The sequence below is a fragment of the Crinia signifera genome, chromosome 2 (genome assembly GCF_055691185.1).
Source record: "Crinia signifera chromosome 2, ASM5569118v1, whole genome shotgun sequence".
Classification (NCBI taxonomy): Eukaryota; Metazoa; Chordata; class Amphibia; order Anura; family Myobatrachidae; genus Crinia; species Crinia signifera.
In genome coordinates this window covers 135,295,620-135,321,998 of record NC_139218.1, presented here as the reverse complement: position 1 = coordinate 135,321,998, position 26,379 = coordinate 135,295,620, and the positions used below count along the sequence as shown (strand labels likewise).

The 26,379-nt window shown below is 42.5% G+C and overlaps 1 protein-coding gene across 1 annotated transcript in view; it reads left to right on the top strand.

Moving 5' to 3' along the window:
* The window catches only part of REN (renin), a 29,335-nt gene extending 24,253 nt beyond the window's left edge, over positions 1–5,082 (top strand). The window contains exon 9 of the mRNA XM_083171071.1: positions 4,546–5,082. Coding sequence (XP_083027197.1) covers positions 4,546–4,707 — 162 coding nt within the window. The 3' untranslated portion in view covers positions 4,708–5,082. The remainder of the gene's footprint in view (positions 1–4,545) is intronic.
* Positions 5,083–26,379: the final 21,297 nt, after the last annotated feature.

The window sequence follows — 26,379 nt, the reverse complement described above, 5'->3', positions numbered from 1 at the left end:
GTCATGTTTATGCCTGATATTAAAAAGGGCAATGCTTTTACTAGCAAGATACGGTTAGCAAATGCATTAAAATACAAACAATCAATTGTAGATAAGCTCCTTAGACTTATGATTCTTAGGGGTAATTTTACTAAGATGGGAGTTGTATTGAAGATGGGTTGTTGCCCACAGCAACCAATCAGATTCTATCTATTATCTTCTGGAAAGCGCTAAATACATAAGCAGTAGAATCTGATTGGTTTCTATGGGCAACATACCAACTTCAATACAACTCCCATCTTAGTAAAATTACCCCTAAGGTTTTTATTTAACAAATTTCAATTTATCAAAATTATTTTTCAGCAATTTGTAAAACAGAATTTTAAGCAGCATTTTAAAATACTGGATATAACTTTGCTTTTTTGAGTTATTTGTATAAAATATTTATTATCTAACCCAATTCTCTGCTATAATTAAATAAAAACCATGGTATGTACTTCCATATTTAACAGCTAATGAAATCCTCCTACTATTAAATGTAAAATGTGGTAAAGTTGGAGTTTGAGCTCCGAATGGTCCACCCACATTCCCATACTCCAATCTTTATAGACTTTGGGCCAGATACACTAAACTTCAAAAAGTGATAAAATGGAGAGTAATAATCAACCAACCAATCAGCTCCTGTTTGACATCTTTCAATGTCTGTGACAAGACAGGCAGGAGATGATTGGCTGGCTGTTAATCACTCTCCATTTTATCACTTTTGCACCTTAAGTGAATCTGGCTCTCACTCTGTTAGCCTGCAAAATGTATTTGGGGGCCAAGTGCAGTTCTCTGTAGATGGTGAAACAAACATGAAATTAAACAAACTTTGGCCTGACCATTTATAATGGACTTCAGGTAAATGCCAACTTTGCACTCGCTACTGAAACTATTACAGGAATTATTTTCACCAAATTACATATGCATTATGGGGTTTATTTACTAAGATTAGTAAGTAGTAAGTAAGTAAATTTGGTACTTGTGTAGTTTCACGGCGCCACTTAAGTAGTCAGCATAGTGTCCCTGTCAGCATCAGGGTCGTGTTCCCGCAGCCAGCATAGTCAGCTTGTGTCTGCAACTGTGTGTACGTTCGCGGCTAACCAGAGCTTACGCAGTTGCGTAGTCAGTCAGCATTACGCAGTTAGCATAGTCAGGCAGCGTTACGCAGTTAGCATAGTCAGGCAGTGTCATGCAGTTAGCATAGTCAGGCAGCGTTGTGTCACCGCTTATTACATTGTGTGGGAACCATTGACCATTTTTAACCTTCCTGACATGACACCAGCCTGAAACGTGGCGAATGCAGCGGTAGGCGTCCTCCTGGCCTGTTCATATGCCCACTATCCACGTCGGTGTGGAGTTGATTATATAAAGTGTGGCGAGCGCAGCGAGCTACCGAGCCCGAAACATGGCGAGGGCACGCGGAAAACGAGCATAAAACTAGGTGAGCGCAGCGAGCCCCGGGAGGGGACGCGGATTACTTTACGTGTATTTTGCATCCCCTCATGGGGATCGCCATGCTTCAGACTCGTTGTCCTCCTCTTTTCGCACAGCTCGCTGCGCTCGCCATGCTTCGGGCACGGTGACTTGCCACACTTTATAAAATCAACTCCACACCGACATGGATAGTGGGGGTATAAACAGGTTGTGGAACGCGTCCCCTCGCTCATGCGTCCCAGTCAAATGGAGCGCCTCTCCTGGTGGTTACCGGCGCTGTATGAGAGGTGCTCACTAGGCTTGCCAGGGACGCCGGGGACAGAGCTGCAGCTCGTGGGGACAGTACGGTGACTACGCTAGGCTGCCGTTGGCCTACACTGACAGCGTAGCCATAACGTGGCGCCGCAAAACTTCACAAGTACCGTCAATTTTATTTATATAGCGCACTTTCTCCAACAGGACTCAAGGCGCTTTACAGAAATTTAAAACAATGCACATACTGTAATACAAAGGGTTATCAGAATCAGCTTCACTGGCCAAGCAGACCCACGTACACTAGAAACTTGACCTGAATCACTGTGCAACAGCCAGGGCAGGAACCAGCAATGGCAGTACAGATATACATCACACATACAGATATGCACTAGACGCATTCTAATGAGGGATGCAGACATGGGGAACATATATTTACCGAGCTGTGCACTAGACGAGAGTTCTAGTTTAGATGGGATTGCTGCTATGGGCAACCAATCAAAATGTACTTTTTCATTTAGGGCTTTCTAGAAGATAATAAAATCTGATTGGCTGCCCATAGCAACATCCCATCTAAAAAAAAAGAAATCCCATCTTAGTAAATAGGTCCCTATGAGTTTAAGACGGGGGGGGGGAGCTTCCAGGAGCAGCACTTTAACAGCTCGAGAGCCGCGGGTTGAGCTAGAGAGAGGAAGAAATGACATCAGAACAGAACTACAGGGATTAGGGTGAGGAGGGACAAATTTCAAAAGATGCAAAACTTTGCAATAGTAACATGACTGTAACAGAACAGCATATAAAACACATATATCGTGGGACATGAGACCACCCTACAATAGTTATGGCCTGGATAATGCTGATAGGATGCCACAGACAGTCAATGGAATGAGGATCTGAGAAACACCAACAGAGCACTTCTAAAATGTTTCCAACTTCTTTGCAGTAATTGTTTTTAAACTACAAATTTAGGTAAAATGCTCAGTGACTCAAACAGAATGTAGTAGTGGTGGTGTCCATATGATAGATCTACAGTGTCTAGGTAGACACAGCCCAGCTCAACGCCAAATGCATTTGGTAGATAGGAACAAAAGTTCATAGGGGGAGGGGCCCTAAACTGCACACCCTGGACATATGAGGTGTTACCTGCTGAGAGTAGTACAGCAAGCAGGAGGAGGAGTTTGCAGGTACACACTAAATATAAATGCTAGACCTTTTAATATCATTTCTATATTGCATTTCTGAGGTTATAAGCATAATGATGGCCATTATTATGGGCTTGTCCACCGCTTCCAGGTTACCTCAATAGGACAAGTCCCTAACACTACTCTGAGACAGGTCCAGGGCACGGGACCCCCCAGGCCAGCCCAGCAGAAACACCCTGTGGGAAATTATATGTGATACGACTTACCTAAGTAAGAGGTAATAATAAATGTGGAGGGTGCTACATATATACTAAACAATCTAAAGGGGTGATGGAAAGTGAACGGGTAGCAACACGGCAATAAGAACTGGTAAGAAAGCAGAGTTCTTACCGATTTGTTGCCGTGTTGCTGTGCAGTGTGAACCCGTTTCCTGTTCACACTATGGAGGAGGCAGCACTTGGAGCAGCGCCAGCTCTAAGCGCTGCCTCCTCCCTGCCCCGATGACTTGCCGACTCCCTGCCGCGCCCCCTGATGATGTCAGTGAACCAGCAATATTGTTTGCAGTGTGAGCAGACCTCACATGCAGGGTCGCACCGGGACTGAACCGGTTAAAAGTCCCGGTGCGACCATGCATTTGCGATCTGAAAGCAGTACTAGTAACATAGCAAATTGTGAACAGTTTTGTATATTCAAGTAATTTTAGAAATATTGTCTCTGTAACTTCAACTTTATCATTTTGGTATCAAACAAATTGGATCAAATATGCTAAAATATATATATGTAAAAGGAAGTGATTCAGAGATTTACATAAATCTGATAAATACATAAATCTCTAATATATAGTGATCTGCATATGTGCACACCTGGTCCTACAATGTTGGTTGCAGTGCCCACAAAAGCAGCAGCTTGATTGACTCCAATGCTCAGCAATGCAGGAGTCTTGGAATGTGGAAATCCTAAAAAAAAAAATCACATAAGCTGCAGAATTCAACATCTTACTGTGATCAATGTGTTAATGTGTCTGATGTATATGTATTACATACACTACACTTTGTATAACTAGCCCTTCTGCAACATATAACAAATTACTGTGACCACTGGTCCTTTATGTGTCCGATGTAACAGTATTACTGCTCCCATCGCCAGTCTACTGCTTCCCGCTCCACCGCTTGTCTCCTGCACCCGCCGCCACAGGTCTCCGGCTCCCATCTCCGCCGCTGGTCTCCTGCTGAATGTGCTGCGCAGCACTATTTAAAAATTAAAAAATTGCAAAGAAAACTACAAAAGGCTGCAACCACTGCCTGCCACCTGCAACAGGTGCCGCCCCTAGGCCTGTGCCTCACGGGCCTATTGACAAATCCGGCCCTGATTGTATATGCAATCCTTCTTAAATGGATGGGCTATGGCTTTCTCCTCACAGGCCAGTGGCAATTCTCACATTAGAAATCCATGCTGAATTAGGCTCTCTATACGCCCTTTATCAGAGAAATTTACCAGGCAGGAAATGGGCAGTTTTTACACTCTCTCCATGGGCTGGTAATACTTGCTCTAAAAGCAAGCATTTGGAAAACGCTCTCTAGAAATCCTGCATTTGCCTGTTTTCCTTTACAAAACACAATCATTCAGTGTAGCCACTTTTGTGTGAGACATTGACTGCCACGTGATAACTGTGCTCTTGCTCTTTGTTCCATTACAGCAGTCACATTTTGGAGAAGAAGTGTGTTATGTCGCTTTCTCTGGTCTGGACATCCCTCCTCCCACAGGACCTATTTGGATTTTGGGCGCTACATTCATAGGAGAGTATTACACCGAATTTGACCGACGCAATAATCGTATTGGATTTGCTTCTTCTCTTTGATTGAATTTGACAAAATTGACAGTGTACAGTAGAAATGTTTTACCTGACAGTAATGCAAATAAAGACAGAATCCCTTGTGCTTGCAAACTAGTTACACGGTCAAAATTTTTGACATGAAATTTCAAATATTTATTATAAGCACTGTATTTATGTAGACTGGGTGCACATGACAGGTAGATAACCTGCTGAGATTTGCATCATCATAGCAAGAACTGGAGAACCAAAGTTTGACTAAGCTTGCTTTGGGTCTGAATACATTTTCTTAAGCCCCATACACCCCAGGAGATATACCGGCGTATGCTAAGAGCAGATTGCTTAGCACACATCGCCCTACACACTATATAGAGCAATGTGTGCTGAGCAATCTGTGCTAACTAATTTCTTGATGCACATGCAGCTTGATCTACAGCAGTGGTAGCCAACCCTAGCCCTCGAGAGCTACGAACAGTTCACATTTTCCAGACGACCTAGCTGCTGCACAGCTGCACTCATTAATCACTGACACATTTTAAAAGATACACAGATGGAGCTAATTAGCTCACTTGTGATTCTGTGAGGAGACCTGCAAAACATGCACTGTTGGTAGCTCTCGAGGACTAGGGTTGGCTACCCCAGATCTACAGTAACTAGATCTTGACTGCATGTGCTTAAGATCTGAGTGGGTGACCATGATGGGGCACACATGAAGCAATTTCTAAGCAATCTAGACACTCAATATTAAATAAACCACAACTATTTTGGCCACAGAATGGATAAGTATTCTTAGGAAATCTAAAGAAAAGAAACAGGACAATTAGTTTATTAATATGTTTTTATCACTCCCAATATAAAAATAAGTTTATGTACAGTATGTGATGCTTCAGGACCACAAATTAAAAGTAAAATACACTACCTATTTCACATTATAGCTTACCAAAGAAATTCTAGTTTTCACCGTCATTCCTAACCTTTGGAAGAGCTGACTGGGTTGATTTACTGAAAAAGTTCTCTGGTTTTACCAAAATCACATTTGTTTGCTTTGTCAAAGTTCTATGTAATAAAGTTCACTGCTTTTAATGCTCTATTAAACTGTTATACAAATGTTTTGTCAAACTTTAGGACACATGAATTAGTCTTTGAGCCTGAAATCCAGAATCCGCATATGACGTGGCCTGCTCTCTTTCTTTAAATCCCCTTTAATCCATATAGCTCCTGTAAATTTGAAATGATTGTGGTCATCTCACGGAGCTGACAGTTGCATACCTCCCAACTGTCCCGGTTACCACTTGGGAACCCCCCCCCCCTCCCCCCCTCCCCCGTCACCCGTGAATAGCCACCATAGCGGCGGAAATGGGGGGTGTCCCTTTAGCTAGGCCACTCCCCAAAATTTCCGCTGAACGTGTCAGCAGCCCTCCACCGGTGGCCTCAGAGTTGGGAGGTATGCAGTTCCATGTTATGTGTCTAGAAACATCTCCCTCAATCCAATGCTTTTAGGAGATGGCCACACAATTGTTAAGAGCAGGGCAGTAGAGTGCCTGGCCCGGCCCAGGTACTTTTGAAAGGGCATGGACTAATCGTGGGAGGAGTGGCCATGCGCCCTTAGAATAAAATAAACTGCAGCCCAGCATACAGCAGCATGTGCTGGGTTGAGACATATCTCCCAACATGACCCTCTCCAGGAGGGACACAATGCTCTGCTCCTGGACTTCCCTGTTAATGTATGATTACCATCACCTGTGTTGAACAGGTTAATTGATAAGAAAAGGTGTTTCACCACAGGTAATGGCAATGATACATTATGAGGAAAGCCCAGGAGCAGAACAATGTGTCCCTCCTGGAGAGGGTCATGTTGGGAGGTATGGTTGAGAAGAGCTGCTGCAGCTGCTGTTGCCGAGTAACCAGGGCACCAGAGGGCCCCTCCACCAGGCCTGGGTAATTAGTACCCCTCCCCCTCTCTTGGTACCACTGGTTAGGAGCTAGGAGTGCTAAATAAGAGTTATATCAAGTGGCGTTGCCTATTGCCTTTTCAAGGAAGACAACCTGCAGAAAATAATACATACTGGCAGATGGGATGTGGAAGGAGAGGGTGACAAGCAGTGGGTGACATGGAGAGGCAGGTATGCAAATAGAGGAATGTTCCTCTATCCTGTTATATAGCACACCGGGCAGCCCCCATGGAATTATACAGCAGATTTAGCAAAAATGGAATGATATGGCATACAAGGTAGCACCCCTGGAATGATATGGCACACAAGGCAGGTCCCCTAGAATAAAATGGTACACAGGACAGCACCCCTGGTATTATACGGCACACAGGGCAGCACTCCTGGAATGATACGGAACACAGGGCAGCACCCCTGGAATGATACGGAAGACTTAGCATCACCCCTGGACTGCTAAAGCACACAGGGCAGAACCCCTGGAATGATACAGCACACGGGGTAGCACCTTTGGACTGATACGGCACACAGGGCAGCACCTCTGGACTGAAACGGCTGAAATATATATATATATACATACATGTGTCTGTGTTTATACATTTGTATATCATTTTTTCTTTTTTTTTGTATTCTGTATACCACTGGCCAGTGAATGATTTGTCAATACTTATGTTTTACAATTTAGCTTAGTAAATTTTTCTTAATTTTTTATATACATTGATTCCAGCGCGTTCTATATATTCTCTCCACTGCTTTGTCTTCTATGGGAATTGGCATTTCCCTATATAAACGCTGCTAGAGCCTTCTGCGTACAGAAGTGTACACACACGCTAAGTTCTGTGTGTGCATATATTTTTTTTTCAAATATATTCTTTATTTAATTTTGCACATAAAAAAAAAAGGAAAGGAACATAGAAATTCATGTCATGGAATTAATTTACATTTCATTACATACTTCTCTACAAATGTTTTCCATTACATGAATAAATAATAAATACAGATACATACAATGCAATACATATATCCCCACCCCTCACCTCCCCCACCTGCAGTATCTACCTGATTATCTACACTGTAATCTACGTTTTGTTGATCCTCCCCTTTTGAGGCAACCATTATGGGCTTTATTAGTACAGTATTCTTCCGGCCCAGCGGTAACATCCTGAAACTCCCTCGGCTCCAGTGTGTATTTTATCCTCCCCTGCAGCCCCCTCCCCCCCCCCCACCCCCGGACCCCCCCCCCCCAGTAAAGTGCAGAAAGATAAATTTTCTATTTCATCTATATTAAATAAAACAATATTACCACAGAGTATTCCAAGTTCAGTGATTTAATCTATTCCCAATGCTGCTGTAGCCCAATATTTAAATTGTGTGTCTGTGTATTACTATTTCTTTTGTACCTCTTTTTTTTTTTTTTTTTTTTTTTATTATTATTATTATATTGACAGTGTCTTGGTTTACATCTGTGCTTTCCAAACCATTATCTGTGCATACCTTCCCTTCTGTTTCCAGCTTTCAAATTAATATTAGTGAGTCTACTAAAAAGTCAGAAAAATGTCATTACGTGCATGTCTTTTTTTGCCCTACCTCATAGATAAAGGGCATATTGAAAAGGGGTCTTAAAAGGTGAAAATGAGAATGGGGGGAATGGGGAGAAGGGGGGGGGAGCGGGGGACGAGGGGGGAGAGGGGGGGGGTCCACACGTCGGAGGGAGTAGGGGACAAGAGAGGGAAGAGGAAGATCTACGAATCCTCTCCAAAATGTTCTATCCAACGGTGCCAAATTTTTTCATACTTATGCAGGGTATTTCTATTAAGGTGGAGCTGTTTTTCCTGCCTCGCAGTATAGTTTACTAGCTGCTTCCAGCATATCAAATTGGGGGCTTTTTTTGCCAGCCAATTTCTGGCTATTATGACCTTTGCCAGTGAGCACAAATTCTTGACATATTGTCGGTCTCCTATTCCTGTTTGTCTAATATCAGAGATATTGAGGAGGCAGTTTCTATCTGTCAAGGATTCCCTCGGAATGCCTGTGTCCACCAATATTTGTATTATTCCCTCCCAAAAGTCATTCACTGACTGACATTGCCAGAGAAGATGAAAAAAGGTACCTTCATAAATGTTGCATTTTGGGCATAGGGCGTTAGTGCGACTTTTAAATCTAACAAGGCGGGTGGTAGATAAATACGCTCTATGTATAATGAAAAACTGCACCTGTTGCACCCTGAGTGAATTAGTGGAGAGACTGACTGAGGTCAGCGCATTGCGCCATTCTTCCTCATCTATGGATCCTAAGTCTTGTTCCCACTTCTTCCTTAATATGTCCATTGCATCCCTCCCTTTATCTCGGTTAAGTTGTTTGTATAGTCGACTTGTCAAGTTGTTTTTCCCTCCAATTCTCATTACGGTTCTCAACGGGGATTCCTGTATATTGGGTTGCCCCCCCTTAAATTGGGCGTCAAGGGCGACCTTCAGCTGAAAATATCTAAAAAGGTAGTTACCAGGCAATCCGAATTCGTCTTTAAGTTCTGTAAAAGTTTTAATACGTCCCCTAGAGTATATCTGCCCAATGGTTGTAATAGAGTATCTATTCCACACTTCCCTAACCTGTATCGCCCCGAGTTCACTAAAGATCAATATGTCCCCCAATGGATGCATGGGGTCCAGCCCCCTCATTCCTGCCACCCCATCTGCCTCCCGCCAAACTTTAATGGCCTGCCGTACCAGAGGTATATCCTTGGGATGGATCGAGGTTTGTAGGATTCTACTAGCTGGTGTACAATGGGGCATGGTCAAAGCGACAACCGCCTGAGCCATATCATTATCCTGATCCTCAAAAAACCATAAGCGGACTTGCGCTAATTGGGCAGCCAGATAATAAAGGCGAAAGTCCGGGAGCCCCATACCCCCTGCCTTCCTATCCATCATTAATTTATTTAGCTGTACTTTGGGCCGTTTGTTATGCCAGATGAACGAGGATAATTTACTATTTAATTTCCGAAATGTTGTTTTTGAGATAAAAATAGGGGAGTGTTGAACAATGTATAGTAACTGTGGAAGTACCGTCATTTTAATTAAATTAATCCGCCCGGTTACTGTGAGGGGTAGTCTACTCCAGGTTTTAAATTTGTTTTCCAATTTACCTAACAATGGGGCCAAGTTGTGCATTATGAAATCCTCTGTATTTCTAGTTATCTGGATTCCAAGATATTTAAATTTGGTGGACCAGGTTAGAGGCGTGGGTAAGGGAAGTGAATGTATGGGTGTATTCCCCAGGTATAGAATGTACGATTTGCTCCAATTGATTTGAAGGCTTGAAAACTTTCCGAAACTAGAAATTAACTCTATAGTGACAGGGAGTGATATCCGATAATCAAAAAGGTAAATTAATATATCATCAGCGTACAGTGAGATTACATCGGTTTCATTAGCCATACGCAGTCCCTTTATCGTGTTATGTGTTCTAAATAGACACGCAAGTGGCTCGATTGCCAGGGAGAATAGCAGGGGGGAAAGAGGACACCCCTGTCTAGTGCCCCTGGTTAGGCTAAAAGCCTCCGAGGTCCAACCATTCAGGGAGACCCTGGCTGTGGGTCCATCATATAGTAGTTTTACCCACTTAATATATTTGGGCCCAAAGCCGTAAGCTTCCAGGACCGCCCAGAGATATGGCCATTCCACCATATCAAATGCTTTCGTGGCATCGAGGGACAGGATGGCAGGTTGGCTATCTGGCTTGAGGGGAAGTTGTAAATGTGTATGTAGCCTACGTATATTCATCGAGGTAGATTTTCCTGGCATAAAGCCGGACTGGTTGGGGTGTATTATTTGTAGGATACATTTTTTTAACCTATTGGCCAAGATTTTTGCCAGAATCTTGGCTTCATTTGACAGTAAGGAGATTGGGCGATATGAATCAAGGGCACTGGGCTCCTTCCCCGGCTTAAGTATAAGCACCAATTTAGCCTCTACCATTGATCTGGGGATCTCTCCCTCCTCAAAGCAATTAGTCAGGGAAGTGTGGAATAGCGGGGCTAGGGCATCAACATATTTCTTAAAGACTTCGACGGGAATACCGTCTAGGCCAGGGGCCTTATTGCTGGGAAGATCCTTTATTGCCTGGACCACCTCTTCAAGTTCAATTGGTCTGTCAAGCTGTTGACATTCCAGCCGAGGGAGTAGGGGGAGGTCAACTTTGTTAACATAGGCACGAACTTCTTCTGGGGTGCTTTTAAGTTCCGAGGTATATAATTCTTTAAAATAGTTACAAAACATATTCCCTATCAAGGGGGTATCGTATATCAACTGACCCTGTGTATCTTTTATGGGGCCAATGCAGGAGGGGGAGGTTTCAGCCTTTGCCAGAAAGGCAAGGAATCTCCCTGCCTTATCGGCAGTCTGGTACATTTTGTTGGTACGATGGCTCAACATTTTATTATTTTCTGCCTGGATTGCCCTCAACCAAGACTGTTGGGCTGCCTGCCATTTATCTTGTGATGCTATCAATTTATCTTTTAAATATTTTAACTCCAGAGCCATACATTCATCTTCTTTCTCCTGTAGCTTACCCTTACTGGCCTTCTTTATTTCGGAGATTTGTTTTTTAAATGTACCTCGCATAAATGCTTTGAAAGCATCCCATTCTATCGCTGCATTGGTCGATCCCTGATTGTTTACCCAGAACTCCTCCCAGTATAGTTTCGTGTTTATTTCTTGGGCCAGGCAATTTAACCATTGTGGATTCATCTTCCAGAATCCATGACCCCGCTCGATCCCATCAGATATTTCCATCAGTAAGGGGGAATGATCAGAAATCCCACGGGGTTTGTAATCGACCCCCCTCACCGAGGGCAGGATAGAGCTTGACACGAACATCATGTCGATTCTGGAAAATGTCTGATATGCCGGGGTAAAACAGGAAAACTGTCGATCTTTCGGGTGCCTAACCCTCCAGACATCGATCCACCCAAGATTTTGCATGAAACTTGAGAAAGCGGTGCTACCGCTAACAGTGGCGGCCACGCCTCCCTTCCATCTATCCATTTCTGCATCAAGAATATTATTAAAATCCCCCAGACATATTATAGGAGCCGCGGGGTTCTGGGCTGAAAAAGCAACAGCCTTGATCAGAATCTCATAAGCAAAAGGGGGGGGGATGTATACTGCATGAATTAGGATCGGGGAGGAATCAACTATACAGTCCAGGAAGACGTATCTGCCCCCAGGGTCAATCTCAACACAGTTATTTGTAAAATTAACAGTTTTCTTAATTAATATTGATACCCCTCTAGAGAGGTTTGTGAACGAGGAATGAAAGGCCCAGCCCACCCACCTTTGTTTTAATGCCATCAACCTCCCCCCAACCATATGCGTCTCAGTGAGACATATTATATCTGCTCCATAGGACCGAATTTGATTCATAACCAATGAGCGCTTAATCTTGTTATTTAGGCCTCTGGTATTCCAGGTCAATAACTTAACCATTCCTCAGGTTGATAAATTAGACCTATATATATACTCTCAGACATGTAAACGGTTGACCAGATAAAAGGAGGGATATCGTAGGTTGAGGCCTACAACATATTTAAATATATATACGTTCTCATTACAATAATTCTGTTTTTCATTTTTCAGGCAGATACTTCCCACCCCCCACCCTGTATAACCTTCCCCTTTAGCTATACCTGTTCCCCTCCCCCCCATAGACAATACAGTACCAAAAAGACAAGGAAAATACGAAGACTCCACACAAAATAAAAAATAACTAACAAAAAGATGTGAAAAACATAGAAAAAAGAAAAAGAAAGGAGACATGTGGGGGCTAAAAAAAAAAAAGTCTAGAGTCACCCCTGGGCGGGGGAGCTCCCCAGCATGATCAATCTCTCTAAAAAGGAGAGAAACAGCCGAAGGATCAATGTTCATACATCTCTCATTCTGTATGTTTTTTATGTCGGCGCCAATTGCGCGGTGCCTGGAAATCTTGAGTCTAGCCACTGAGCAGCATCTTTGGGGTTTGTGAAGAAAAGTGTTTGACTGTTATCCAAAACTCGCAATTTGGACGGGAAGATCATCGAGTAACTGATATTTTGATCTCATAGTCTACTTTTAACCTCACCATATTTCGCCCTTTCTCGTTGTACATCCAATGCCAGGTCAGGGAATACTGAAACCTTATTTCCATTATACATTAATGGGCCCTTGGTGCGTAGTAAGCGCATAATCATATCTCTGTCAATAAAGTTCAAAAATTTTACTATAAATGTTCGTGGAGGGGCCCCAGGTGGCGGTGGTTTAAAGGGTATTCGGTGGGCACGCTCTGCCACGAATTGTGATGAAAAAGAGGTATCACCCAGTGCATCCTTTAATAGTTTTTCAATGAACTTCGGGGGATCAGGTCCCTCTGCATGTTCAGGTAGGCCTACGAATCTAAGGTTGTTACGCCTCATTCTGCCCTCCATTTCTGTTAATCTGGTTTTTAACTCTGAGTTCTGCTGAGTATTGTTTTTCATTTTTTGAAGCCATTGGGCATTTGTATCCTCAAGAAGCGATATTCGCTGTTCGGCCTCACTCATACGGGCATTTACTACTTTAAGATCGGTTTTCATTGCTATGATTTCGCCCTGAAGATCTTTAATCTGCACTGATAAACGTGCTTCTGAGCTAGAGATAGCGTCCAGTATCTGTTGCAGAGTAGGACCTGCTGCTTGCTCTGGACTTTTTTGCTTCGTAGGGGTGGACTGAGGGGTAGAGGTCGGGGTTTGGGGAGGATTGGCCGTTTGTGCTCTTGCAAACCGTTCCAGACGGGCAGAGGTGGTTGCATTACCAGTTTTCCCCATTTTACAATGAACAGAGAGATTTAAGTACAGGTGAATGTCAGTGAAAATGGCCTTAGTCCACTCTATATTGTACTACCACCTCCGGGCCCAATGCTTAGTTAACGATTGAAAAGTCCACGCCACTATGCAGAGTGTAGGGTTAAAATGTGATTTCAGAAAAAACAATAAAAAAATAAAAAAACAGTTGCTTTTATACTGCACCCGATCTTCACTTGTTCCCCGGTCAGCGGAGATCTGCGGCCCTTCAATTGGCCCCGATAGCACAGGTTCAATGATTCCGGCGTTGGCCCCTGTTGCTGAGATTCAGTATATCCGGCTTTCTTCCTTGGTCTCACCTAAGAGAAATACAAGGGTCCTTTGGTAGCGATAATCCGCTATGTACCGGCTGGATGAGGTCGGGTGTAGCTTGGAGGCTTCTATATTCGGTAAGATGGGAACTCAGGGCGCTCAGTCTGAGGTCTCCTTCCTCTATGCACGTGCTAGCTTTCCCGGGATCAGCGTTTGGAACCGATGCACGCATCCGCAGCAGCCTCTCACCACTGCCCGGATGCTTCCACCGCAGTTTCAGGTAGGGAGGGTGAATGTCCACTGTGAGGATGCTGTACCTCAGTCGCCGGGAAATCAGCTTGTCTCCCGTGGAGAGTTGTGCAGCATGTCTGCTGCTTACCGCGTTCACCCCGGACCCTTGCTTCCGGCTACCTCAAACGTCACTCCAGGTGCCGCTGCCGTTCTTGCCAGACATACGCCGCTCTATGGTATAGGACGCCGGCATCAGTTAGTTCTGCTTGTAGCTGGGAGAGACGAGGTATCCATTACACGCTGGGGAGCTCAAACACCACCTCACTCCTCACTCCCGCTCCGTCATGACTCCGCCCCCCGTCCCTGTGTGTGCATATATAAATATAAAAATACTATATAATAATTTTATTTATATTTAAAATTTAACCCATCTGTGCGCATTAGTGTATATGGTCCACACCCCTAATCATTATAATAGTGACATTAGTACCTGTTGGGTTACCGCCAAAATGTATTTTTCTTGAGAAATAGACGCCTCACATGTCCTCAACTGGCAGCTTCATTAAATGGTACCTGCAAAACAGGTTTGATTTTGAAACAACCATTTTGCCTGTATTTGGCCATTTTACAGCATGTGGGAGCAAACTGCTGATAATCGTTTGCTCCCACATACTAGACAGATTATCATTCCAACTAGCCAAATAGTTGTCTGGTTGGAACAATGTCGTTCTGATGTATGGCATGCAATACAATGGTAGACAGGTTAAAGCCTATTGAAGTATGATCACACTCCATGACTGGAAGCAAAACCTGCCTTTCCAGATGAAAACTGGACAGTCAACAATGACATAGCGTGCAGGATTTGACATACTACAAACAAACTTTACACACTGACAAAACTTTCTAATTTGAGAAAAAAACTAGAAAAAGTACTCTCCTTTGTTTGGGGGCACGCTTGAGTAGAGAAAATAGCTGGTAATGTTATAATTGGTAACTTTAAAACGTAACTTTTATTATGTACTTTCTTTAAAAACTTTTGTTGACAGACTGACAGATAACACAAAACATATAAAGAAATGATGCACCAATATCAATTATTCTGAGAGACTTTTACTCAGGACCGTATAATACTGATCCAATGGTTCTCATTGATTGTGATAGCTAGATAAAACACTGTTAAATTATTTTACAAAGCTGGCGAATTTTTTTTTGTATATGAACCGGTCAATTCCACATATATATACAGTTACCGAGTTCCCTTATAATATTCTGTATATGTATGAGCGGTTGGTGTCACCCTTGCTACGGGAATTGGAGATCAGCGCTGGGCCCTGTGAACAGGTTAGGGAAGCTGCAATAGATACGAATTATTCAAATGGGAGGTTTTAGAGGTTTGAACAAATGTGAAACGAAACAGACTGTGAATAGCCGAACAGGAATTAATTTAGTGAGCAAGTATAATTTGCAGTATGTGTCTGTGTGCTAATTGGTTTGTCTGGAAAGATAGCTATTAAAGATTAAAGCTAGAGAATCTGCTTTCTCCTCCTTTTTGAATACGGTGCCCTGTTGACACTAGGTCCGTGCAGGGTCTAGCCGAATTCACAAGTGGGGGATGAGAGTGCTACTGTGAAAAATAAGAAGTGTGAGTAAAGAGACGACTAACGTTTATCGGGTTAGTAGGCTACTGCTTCCCATTGTATAAACATTGATGGGTAGTGAGCGGTACTCACCGAGAACTGTGTTATGTATAAAGGTGGAGTATCTGCTGTCCCCTTATTCCGGTATACGGTGCCCTGTTGACATTAATTCAGTGCAGGGTCCGGCCGAATCCCTTTTGGGGGGGGTGGGAGTACTCCTAAGATGAAGTGGGTGCCAGTATGAAGGTAAGAAAAAATAGATCTAACTGGGCAATATGCTACTGTGTCCCATTGCAAATTGCATTGATGGGAGATGAGCGTTATCACCAGAGAGATGGTGCATTTAGGATATGCCACAGAATGTTGTCACTGTGTATCCAAATGTTTTTACTCAAGTGCTGATCTATACAAGCAGGAAAATTTGCCAGAGAGATCATGTATTTAGATATGTCCCAGAATGTTGTTACAATGTAACCGTGCGTTTTTACTCTGGTGCTAATATATACAGGCAAGTTTTCATGCATTTTGTATAGTTAGAGTGTTCACATCTGTTTTTGCCTCCTCACATGTATCCGTCTATGCCCCCTCTTAGCCGTTCGTCTATGCCCCATCCTGTCTGTCTGTCTATATCCCCTCCTGTCCTTCTATTCCCCCACCTGTCTTATCTATGCCACCATATAGTGCTCTCTGTCCACCCATGCCCCTGTCTATCCATCCATCTATGGGGTCAATCCTATTCCCTGCTGATGATGGGACTCATCACGGCACTGGGCGCACTGGGTGTTACTTGTGCAGAGATAATTAGATTTGGGTGGTGTTTTACACCTGCCTCACCTGCAGTGCACATGGTTTTGTCCATCTAAGAAATATTTTGTCAGAAAGAGTGAACTAGAAAAAGGGCCACAGTTCCTGCTGGAACCTGCTGAAAAATAGCCCTGCTTGTGGTGCTCTGTTTGTCTGTCTATGCACCCTCAGTCTAGCTATCTATGCCCCTTTCCATCCGTCCATCTATGCCCCCTCCAGTTCATCTGTACGTCTATGCCTCCACCTTGCCCTCTTCTTTAGTCAAATAGTCTCTCTCGTTCTCCTGCTCTCTCCCTAACAATCCCTCCCTCTCTCCCGAACAATACCTCTCTCTCTCTCTCTTTATCTATCTCCCTGACACTGAAGGTTATTCTGATCGGAGCGGCCAAACGTGCGTACGTTCACTATTAACGTACGCTCTCCGTACGCGGCCGTTGGGGTTAAGTCCACCCACAAATCAGCCGCATACGTACGGCCAGAAACAACGTCAAAGGGGAGTGGCGTACAATTGAGCGTACGCCAACGTACACGGACGGACCAGCCCTTACACTCCGACAACTGGCGTACAACAGAGCGTACGCCACCGTTTACGGACGTCTCTCGTCCGTCTTCCCACCGACTTCTTGCGGCTATCTGAGCGTACGCCAGCTTGCACGGACGGGTCCCTATTGTTTTCAATGGAAAACTCAGCTTATGTCACCGCTCGTGAGAGTGAGCGTACGTCCGTGCACGCTGGCATACCCTTCACATATATGGACCTGCAAATCTTGCCTTTCAACTACAATTCAGACAATTAATTAATTATTCTAATTGTTATTCAATTATTGTTTTCTATTAACTCAATTGAAGATTGTGTGCAAAATAGTGGGCATGGGCTTAAAACATTGCTGAAACATCCTTTGTAGGTGTTAGATGTGGTTTATGTTATTGTATCATAAATACAAAACCTATGTTTGTATTAGAGTGAACACGTTGACACATGTCGACTTGTGTAGATTGAGTGTGCTACTGTGTAAAGTCTATGAAAGCACGTAGTGAATGTGTATAACTGTTTAACAAATACCTACCTTAGCATATATAAGCAGGTCTTAAAAAGATTCTTACCTTAAATTAAACAAACCTTTAAATGTCGAGAAGTATAGAAAGATAAGCTTCCAATGTGTTTGAGTGCTGTGTGTGGCTTGCAGGTAGTGAAATCATGGTTTGGACTTAATAGAATGCAGCATTGGTTATTACATTCAGGTTTATGTGTTTGAGTAGTAATCAGCGTTAATTAGCAAACCCAGGCGCACGCTGGCATGCGGTATCTGTAGGGGTGGTCTGAGCTGGCGGTTGGCGGGCGCCTGTTTTGTGTCCGAAATGAACGGTGCTTTAGGCGATCGTGCGGTAGTAGCACCGTTCATTTTTGGTGCACACCCCCGTGTACGCCCATATTTACGCCCATTTTCCCTCATTATTTCGGCCGCTCCCCTCATCACGCCCCTATGCCGCCCCCAATGCCCGTACTCTCGCGTACAGGTTTTTTCGCACGTAGAGACCCGTCCGTAAGCGTTGTGGAGTGTTCGCGCCTGCGCATTGGAGATGGTACGCATGCGCAGATCATTAAAAAACCCGGAACGTACGCGTACGGCCCGGCCGCACCAACCAGAATAAGGCCCACTGTTTCTCTCTTTGGCCCTTATTCTGGTTGGTGCGGTCGAGCCGCATATGCGGCTGCGACCGCACCAGACGAATCCCCGCCCACCCTACGGATCGCCACGGCCGTCCGTACACGGACGGCTGGCGATCCGCATAAAAATGGTGGAGGCTACGCCTCCACCATGGTGGGAGCTGCCCCCTGCATTCGATGGTCGTCGACCATCGAAGGCAGGTCCGCACGCCGCGACAGCTCCCGCAAGCTGAGACCACACGGACAATCGTCCGTGTGGTAGCTTGTATAAGGGCTGAAAGCTGACATCCGGCGACGTCAGCTTTCCGCCCCCATGAGTTGCGTCATGGCCTCATTACCATGCGTACGCCCCGCGTTTGCATGGGAACGCCCATGAAACGCGGGGCGTACACATAGGGAAATGAGGGCATGATGCCTCTCACGCCCCTATACGCCCCCTTTGCGGCGGACGAAAGACGTCTGCGGCGAAGGGGGCTGCACATGCGCAGAATGACCTCTGCGCATGTGCAGAACAAAAACATCGGCGGTACGGCCGCACGCGGGCCGTACCGATCCGATCAGAATAAGGGCCTTTCTCTGATTCCCTCTTTTTCCAGGAAACCCCTCTCTCTTTTTCTTTCTCTTCCCCTCTGTAACTCATCCCTCTCTCTTTCTTAGGCTTTCTCCCCTTAACATCCTCTTTCTCTCAGAGGCCTATTTTCAAAATCAGCAATTTAATTGTAGTCTTAAAGTGTAAGTATTTATTGAATTCTCAATGCGATAATTACATTTATCAAATGGATGTATCTCTCTCGCCCTGGTCTGTCTCTTTCTCTGACACTGGTTTGTCTCTCTCTCTCTGACCCTGGTCTTTCTCATTACGGTGTGTGGTGTATATCGTTAGGGGCATTACGGTGTGTGGCGTATAGCATTAGGGGCATTACGGTGCATTGTGTATAGTGTAAGGCGCCATAATGCACCTTACACTACATGCCACACACCGTAATGCACCTTACACTACACGCCACTCACAGTAATGCACCTACCACTACACGCCATGCACCATAATACCCCTTACACTACACGCCATGCACCGTAGCATGTCGTGTAGTGTAAGGTGTATTATGGTACATGGCGTGCAGTGTAAGGTGCATTACGGTGAGTGGCGTGTAGTGTAAGGTGCATTACGGTGTGTGGCATGTAGTGTAAGGTGCATTATGAGGAGTGACGTGTAGTGTAAGGTGCATTTTAGAGCAGAGAAGGGAAAGGGGGGACATGATAGAAACTTTCACATATATCAAGGGTTTTAACAAGGTACAGGTGGGAGACATTCTTCACAGGAAGAGGAGCAACAGAACACGAGGACATGCACTGAAACTAGAGGGAGGAAGATTCAGGGGAAATGTGAGGAAGAATTACTTCACAGAAAGAGTAGTAGATAAGTGGAATAGCATACCATCAGAGGTGGTAGACGCAAATACAGTAGTACAATTTAAACATGCTTGGGATAAGCATATTGATATCCTTACAAAAAATTAAGGATCAAATATGGTTTGAGGTAACATGTTTAAAAAAGGGGCAGACTAGATGGGCCAAGTGGTTCTTATCTGCCGTCAAATTCTATGTTTCTATGTTTCTATTATGGTGCGTGGCGTGTAGTATAAGGTGCATTAAGGTGTGTAGCGTATAATGTAAGATGTATAACCGTGTGTTGCATATAGCGTGAGCCTAACGTAGTGTAGTGTAAGGTGTATTACGTAGTGTAGTGTAAGGTGTATTACGGTGTGTGGCGTGTAGTGTAAGGTGCATTATGGTGTGTGGCCTATAATGTAAGGTGTATTATGGTGTGTGGCGTATAGTGTAAGGTGTATTACTGTGTGGTGTATAGCGTTAGGGGCATTATGGTGCGTTATGTATAGTGTAAGGTGCATTACAGTGCTTGGCATGTAGTGTAAGGTGCATTATGGTGCATGGCGTGTAGTGTAAGGTGCATTACGGTGCATGGCGTGTAGTGTAAGGTGCATTATGGTGCGTGACATGTAGGGGGGACTTTACTAAAGGAAATTTGTAAAAAAAATAGGTGTATTTGTATCCAGAAATACACTTATTTTTGACATTTATACGGCAATTCGTATTCGTATTGATGTGCTATCAATACGAATTGCCACATTTTCGGGATAGTGAATGTCAAAAATAAGTGTATATCTGGTTACAAATACACCTATTTTTTACAAATTTCCTTTAGTAAATTTCCCCCATAGTGTAAGGTGCATTATGGTGTGTGGCGTGTAGTGTAAGGTGCATTATGGTGTTTGGAGCATAATGTAAGGTGTTTTACGGTGTGTGGTGTATAATGTGGCATTACTGTAAGTGTTGCAATGTGTAAGAGATATTACAGGTGTGTGTGTCGGGGGGGGGGGGGGGGGGACGCGCTGTCACTGTCTTTGGCCAGGACAGTTAGGGAACAAAGTGTGTGCTGGCGTGTGTGGTATCAGTGCAGATTAGACGGTAACTTCATTTGGGTCATTTATACCGCAGATCAGGTTGAACTTGATGGACTAATGTAGTTTTTCGGACAATATGCCACACAGAAGCGCTGATGATATCAGTTTTTTATATCCTTTTCAAGAAGGGAGGGTTTAATCTGGGTTTAGATTGCTGCCCCCTATATTCAGAGGTTTTTGTGGTCCTCTGGAGGGAAGCTTTTGGGGGTAGAAGGTTGGTGAAAACCACCAACTTCTGTTTACAGGAGGCGCAGCCAAACCCAGAACAATAAACACAATTGGTATATATTCAAAAATACAAATTTATTTTCCACATAGCATAAAACAATTATTCGAAGTGCACTTCTTAATAAAAATGGACAAACAAGACAAACTACATATAACATATATCTGAATTCATAATGAGGCTATAAATTTGACTATTGAGGCTTTGGTAATTTAGGCTTTTGCAATATGTATGAGGCAATGGATATAGTTACCAGTCCCGCATTTCAGAGAATCAATCTCATCTGTGACCATATATTATGGTTGTTGGAAATGTCTCTCCCTGGTGTGCTCTTGGTAGTCTTCTCCTTGGCAAGGGTTGAAAACTCAAGGGGATGAGGGAGGATGGGGAGGAGGGGGAATTAATATTAATTTAATTGGGTATATATTCATGAATTATATATATTTCTAATATAATTTTAATTATGACTAGTTTAATTAAGTGTATGTATTAATTTGAGATGCAAATTTGTAAATATATATTATATTATAATGATCCTCTATATATGGATTGTCCATAAGAATAATAAAATATTAGGGGGGGATATAAGTGATTATTATTATTTTTTATATATATTTTTTTATATGTTTTTATGTTTATTTTATATATGTAATTGTATGTATATGTGAATGTATAAAATGGAGGCATATGAGGCTTTGGCGATTTAGGTAAAATGAGGCATGGTGTTAAACATGAGGCGATTATATATGGAGGCTATTATATGAATTGTAAAAATTATATGGTAATATGGCTTGGTAAAATGAAATAAAATAAAGATTCTATTATAAGTCCGGATTATGAATCCAAAATGGCGGCCAGCTACATCTGATTGGAAGCTGAAAATGAGGCATGGTTCTATGTAATATCCAGGAATACATGAAAGTTAAAATGGACGCTTGTGAATGCTCATAGGTGAACCAAAACGAGGTTTGGAGCACAATCAAAGATGGCCGCCGTAAGCTTATAAAAAGGCTGAGTGAAAGAGAGGCTTGGAGCGCAACCCGGAAGTAAACCCGGAAGCGCGATCGCGGCAAAACCCCGCGAATATCTGGCTATAAATGAGTGGCAGTGGAGTATGGAGGCTTATCTGAGGAAGCCGCCGACACACCAGAGGCGGAGAAACGCGTATGTAAGCCTCTTATCTATCGCCAGGAACCGCTGATTATTGCAAAATCTATGGCCATTGGGCTAACAGAGACTGTGACTGGTCTATGGATCTAAAATAACATCTAAGCCTGGGAGTGTGGAGTCCTGTTGGATACAAGGAAAGGGGGCACCTATACCCCACAAGGAGAAGACTACCAAGAGCACACCAGGGAGAGACATTTCCAACAACCATAATATATGGTCACAGATGAGATTGATTCTCTGAAATGCGGGACTGGTAACTATATCCATTGCCTCATACATATTGCAAAAGCCTAAATTACCAAAGCCTCAATAGTCAAATTTATAGCCTCATTATGAATTCAGATATATGTTATATGTAGTTTGTCTTGTTTGTCCATTTTTATTAAGAAGTGCACTTCGAATAATTGTTTTATGCTATGTGCAAAATAAATTTGTATTTTTGAATATATACCAATTGTGTTTATTGTTCTGGGTTTGGCTGCGCCTCCTGTAAACAGAAGTTGGTGGTTTTCACCAACCTTCTACCCCCAAAAGCTTCCCTCCAGAGGACCACAAAAACCTCTCAATATAGGGGGCAGCAATCTAAACCCAGATTAAACCCTCCCTTCTTGAAAAGGATATAAAAAACTGATATCATCAGCGCTTCTGTGTGGCATATTGTCACAAAAACCTACCCTAGATCTGTTCGCTAATTTTTGTGAAACAGGAGCAGCAGATATATATATATAGAAATTTGTTGATTGGAAATTGTTTATAGTACATATAATTGTATAAAGATGTCAGGTTTGAAATGCATTAGTGAAAGATTAGAGAGGAGGAATATGTATCTAAAGGATCCCATAAGAGCCCAGCAGGTGGCAGTAGAGAATAATGATGAGAATATGCATAGTTTGTTTAATAAACTTGAAAATCTTTGTATGGATGAAACGAGGCACTGGTGGGACCAGGTCTCACTGCAGAAATATTTAGATCAGGACCTAATCCCTAGAGTATTAAGGATTCTCAAAACCTCCACGTTCAAAGACAATAAAACATTCACGGAGGAGTGGGATACAATTCTAGACAACTGCTCAAAAAATCTTATGAGAATACTCATAAGATATAGAGAGACCAAAGTAAATGAAATACAAAAACAAATAGAGAAAATACAAGAGCAATTAAAGGGACATGTGGGAGACCCTGAGTTCTTAAAACGAGACCAGCAGGTTAATAAGAACGTGGAGGAGTTTGAGAAGTCCTTGATTCACAGGAAGAATAACAAACTGAATAGGGATAAAACTGATTATGCCCAAGGAACTGTACATACGTATAATAGAACAAAAAGGTGGGAGTATAACAACTATCCCAATAGAGGGAATGAAAGGAGGTATCAGGGAGGAAATCTGGAGCAAAGAAATAAAAGGTTTAATTATAAACAACAACATGAACAGACTAGGTGGAGAGCGCCTGTGGTAACAACCCAAAATAGGTATGAACCCCTTAATAATTTGGAAACCCCCAATAGTCAGAGAGATGATTATACCCCTAGAAATAAATATCATAGAAGGGATATTGGGTGGAAAAATCAGGATAGTCCTATACCCTCGGTTAGAGAGAATGATTTTTTAGGGGATCGCCCCAGACAACAGTTGAGAAATCGAGGGGAGGGCCAATATGGGCCATTAAAAAGACAAAGAGATCACGATTCCGGGGAAAACGAGGAGGAAGGAAATTATCAAGGAGGAAAAAATCAAAGACAAAGATAAAGGGGAAGGGGATATTTAATCTCACAAAAAGAACGTTGAGTGAAGAAGAAATAAGCCTCCTTGAGAAAGGGTTAAACTATGCGCCGGCGAATAAGCCAAACTTATTTGAATTATTTATCGACCTAAATAGGTTTGTCAGGAATTTAAGCCAAAAAAGATACTTTGCCCTAAAAAAACAGAAAGAAGGGCCAGAAATCCCCATAATCCTAGACTTGGAAGACCAGGAAGCAATAGAAATGCTAGAATCATTATCAGAGGAGAGTCTAATTAAATCCAGTAATGAAAACATACCCATATATGATTTAAAAAGAAGCTCCCCAACAAAGAAAAAATTTAGGAAAAAAATCAGATTTCTACCCCCTACAATATAGGGGACCCTATGTAGAGAGTTTCTACAAAATTACCTTAGAGCAGTTCCGTGAGTTGTGTAATAGAACAGATAAAATCCCCTTGAAGGATAATTTAACAAAAAAAGAGAGAAAGGCCATCAAACAATTATGTGATGATCCGAGTTTAACTAATAAGCAAGCCGATAAAGGGGGGGGGGGGGGGGGGTGTGGTAATTATGGAGACAGTAGACTACCTGAGGGAAGCTTCTAGACAATTATCCAATACTCAATATTATAGTAATTTACGAAGTGACCCCACCCAACTTTTCCAGAAAGAATTCAGTCATCTATTGGATGAGGGTGTGACGGTGGGAGCAATATCCAGGGAGGTGTATAATTTTTTGTTTGTTCAGTACCCTGTAATACCTACTTATTATTTTCTGCCCAAGATACATAAAACAATAAATAACCCGCCAGGTAGACCCATAATAGCGGGGGTAGGGTCCATGACAAACAATTTATCATTTTTCGTTGACAGTTACTTACAAAAATATGTACACAAATTAGATTCACATATAAGGGATACTACTCACTTTTTACAAAAAATTAGCACCATTAAATGGAAGGATAGTTATTTTTTCATTACATGCGATGTCGAGGCACTTTACTCGAACATCGATCACGAATTAGGAATTAAAGCTGTAGCACATTATTTGTCCAATGACACAGAAATATCGGATGAATTGGGAAAATTTATTTTACAATCTATTAAATTTATTTTGACACATAATTATTTTATTTTTGATTCTAAATTTTATTTACAGTCGCTTGGCACGGCCATGGGGACCAGGTTCGCCCCAAGTTTCGCAAACCTCTTCATGGGGCGCTTTGAGGAGCAACACGTGTGGGGGTGCGATCTTGGGGAGAACCTGGTCCTCTATGGGAGATTCATAGATGATTTGATTTTTGTTTGGGATGGGGACATTGATTCAGTTATTAATTTCACAGCTAGTCTAAATAACAACACATGGGGTTTAAAGTTTACTAGTGATTTCCAAAAGGGGGGGATAAACTTCCTGGATATTGCTCTCACCGTCAACAATGGGAATATAGTAACGGAAACTTATATTAAAAGTGTTGATCAGAATAGGTATCTTGATTATCATAGCAACCATTATAACAAATGGAAAAATAATATTCCAAAAAGCCAACTCATGAGAATAAAGCGTAATTGCTCCACACAAGGGGCTTTTGAAAAACAAAGTGAAATGATATGTCAGTCTTTTCTGGAACAAGGCTACCCAGCTAAATTGGTGGAGGAATCAAGGTCAGCAGTCAGTTTGATGGAGAGGGAAGTTTTACTTAAAGATAAACCTAATAAAAAGAACGAGAAAAAGGATAAAGTAACGAAAACCTCATTTGTAACACAATATAATATAAAGGCTATGGAGATAAAAAAGATCATAAAGAAAAATATGTTATTATTAGAATCAGATGACGTTCTAAAGAAAGAAACTGATATTAGTGATGTGGTGGTGTTTAGAAAAGCACGGAATCTAAAAGAAAAATTAGCTCCCAGCTTTTATAGTGATAAAAAAGATAAAAAGGAAGATAATCAAGGGAGACTCACTTGGCTTCCAGAAAAGCCGGATGGCTTCCATGTCTGCGGGATGGATGCATGTGTATCATGCAAACACACAACAAGGAAAACCATGAAATTCACATCATTTGTTTCAGGGGAAGTGTTCCCTATAAAGAGTTTTATAAACTGTAAAACGAAGTACGTTATTTATGTGCTCACTTGTGGATGCGGTCTACAGTATGTGGGCCGCACAATTAGGAATACACATATAAGATTTATGGAACATAAAAGGAACATTGAAAAAATGAATAGAATGAACAGTTTATATAAACATATAACTGTCTGCCAGCAGGGTAAGATGGGAGAAATTAAAATGTTAGCAATAGAACAGATAAAAAGTACACCCAGGGGAGGGGATAGATATACTTTATTATGTAGGCGGGAGGCGTATTGGATATTTTGTTTAAGAACGTTGACACCTTCTGGGTTAAACGACACAATAGAGCTAAATAATGTATAATATCAGGGAGGAGGGTGGTAAGGGATTAATTAGGTGGGTCATGATATACATGGGGTCTGTGAGAGGGGATTGGTCCAATATTGGCAAGGGTTGAAAACTCAAGGGGATGAGGGAGGATGGGGAGGAGGGGGAATTAATATTAATTTAATTGGGTATATATTCATGAATTATATATATTTCTAATATAATTTTAATTATGACTAGTTTAATTAAGTGTATGTATTAATTTGAGAT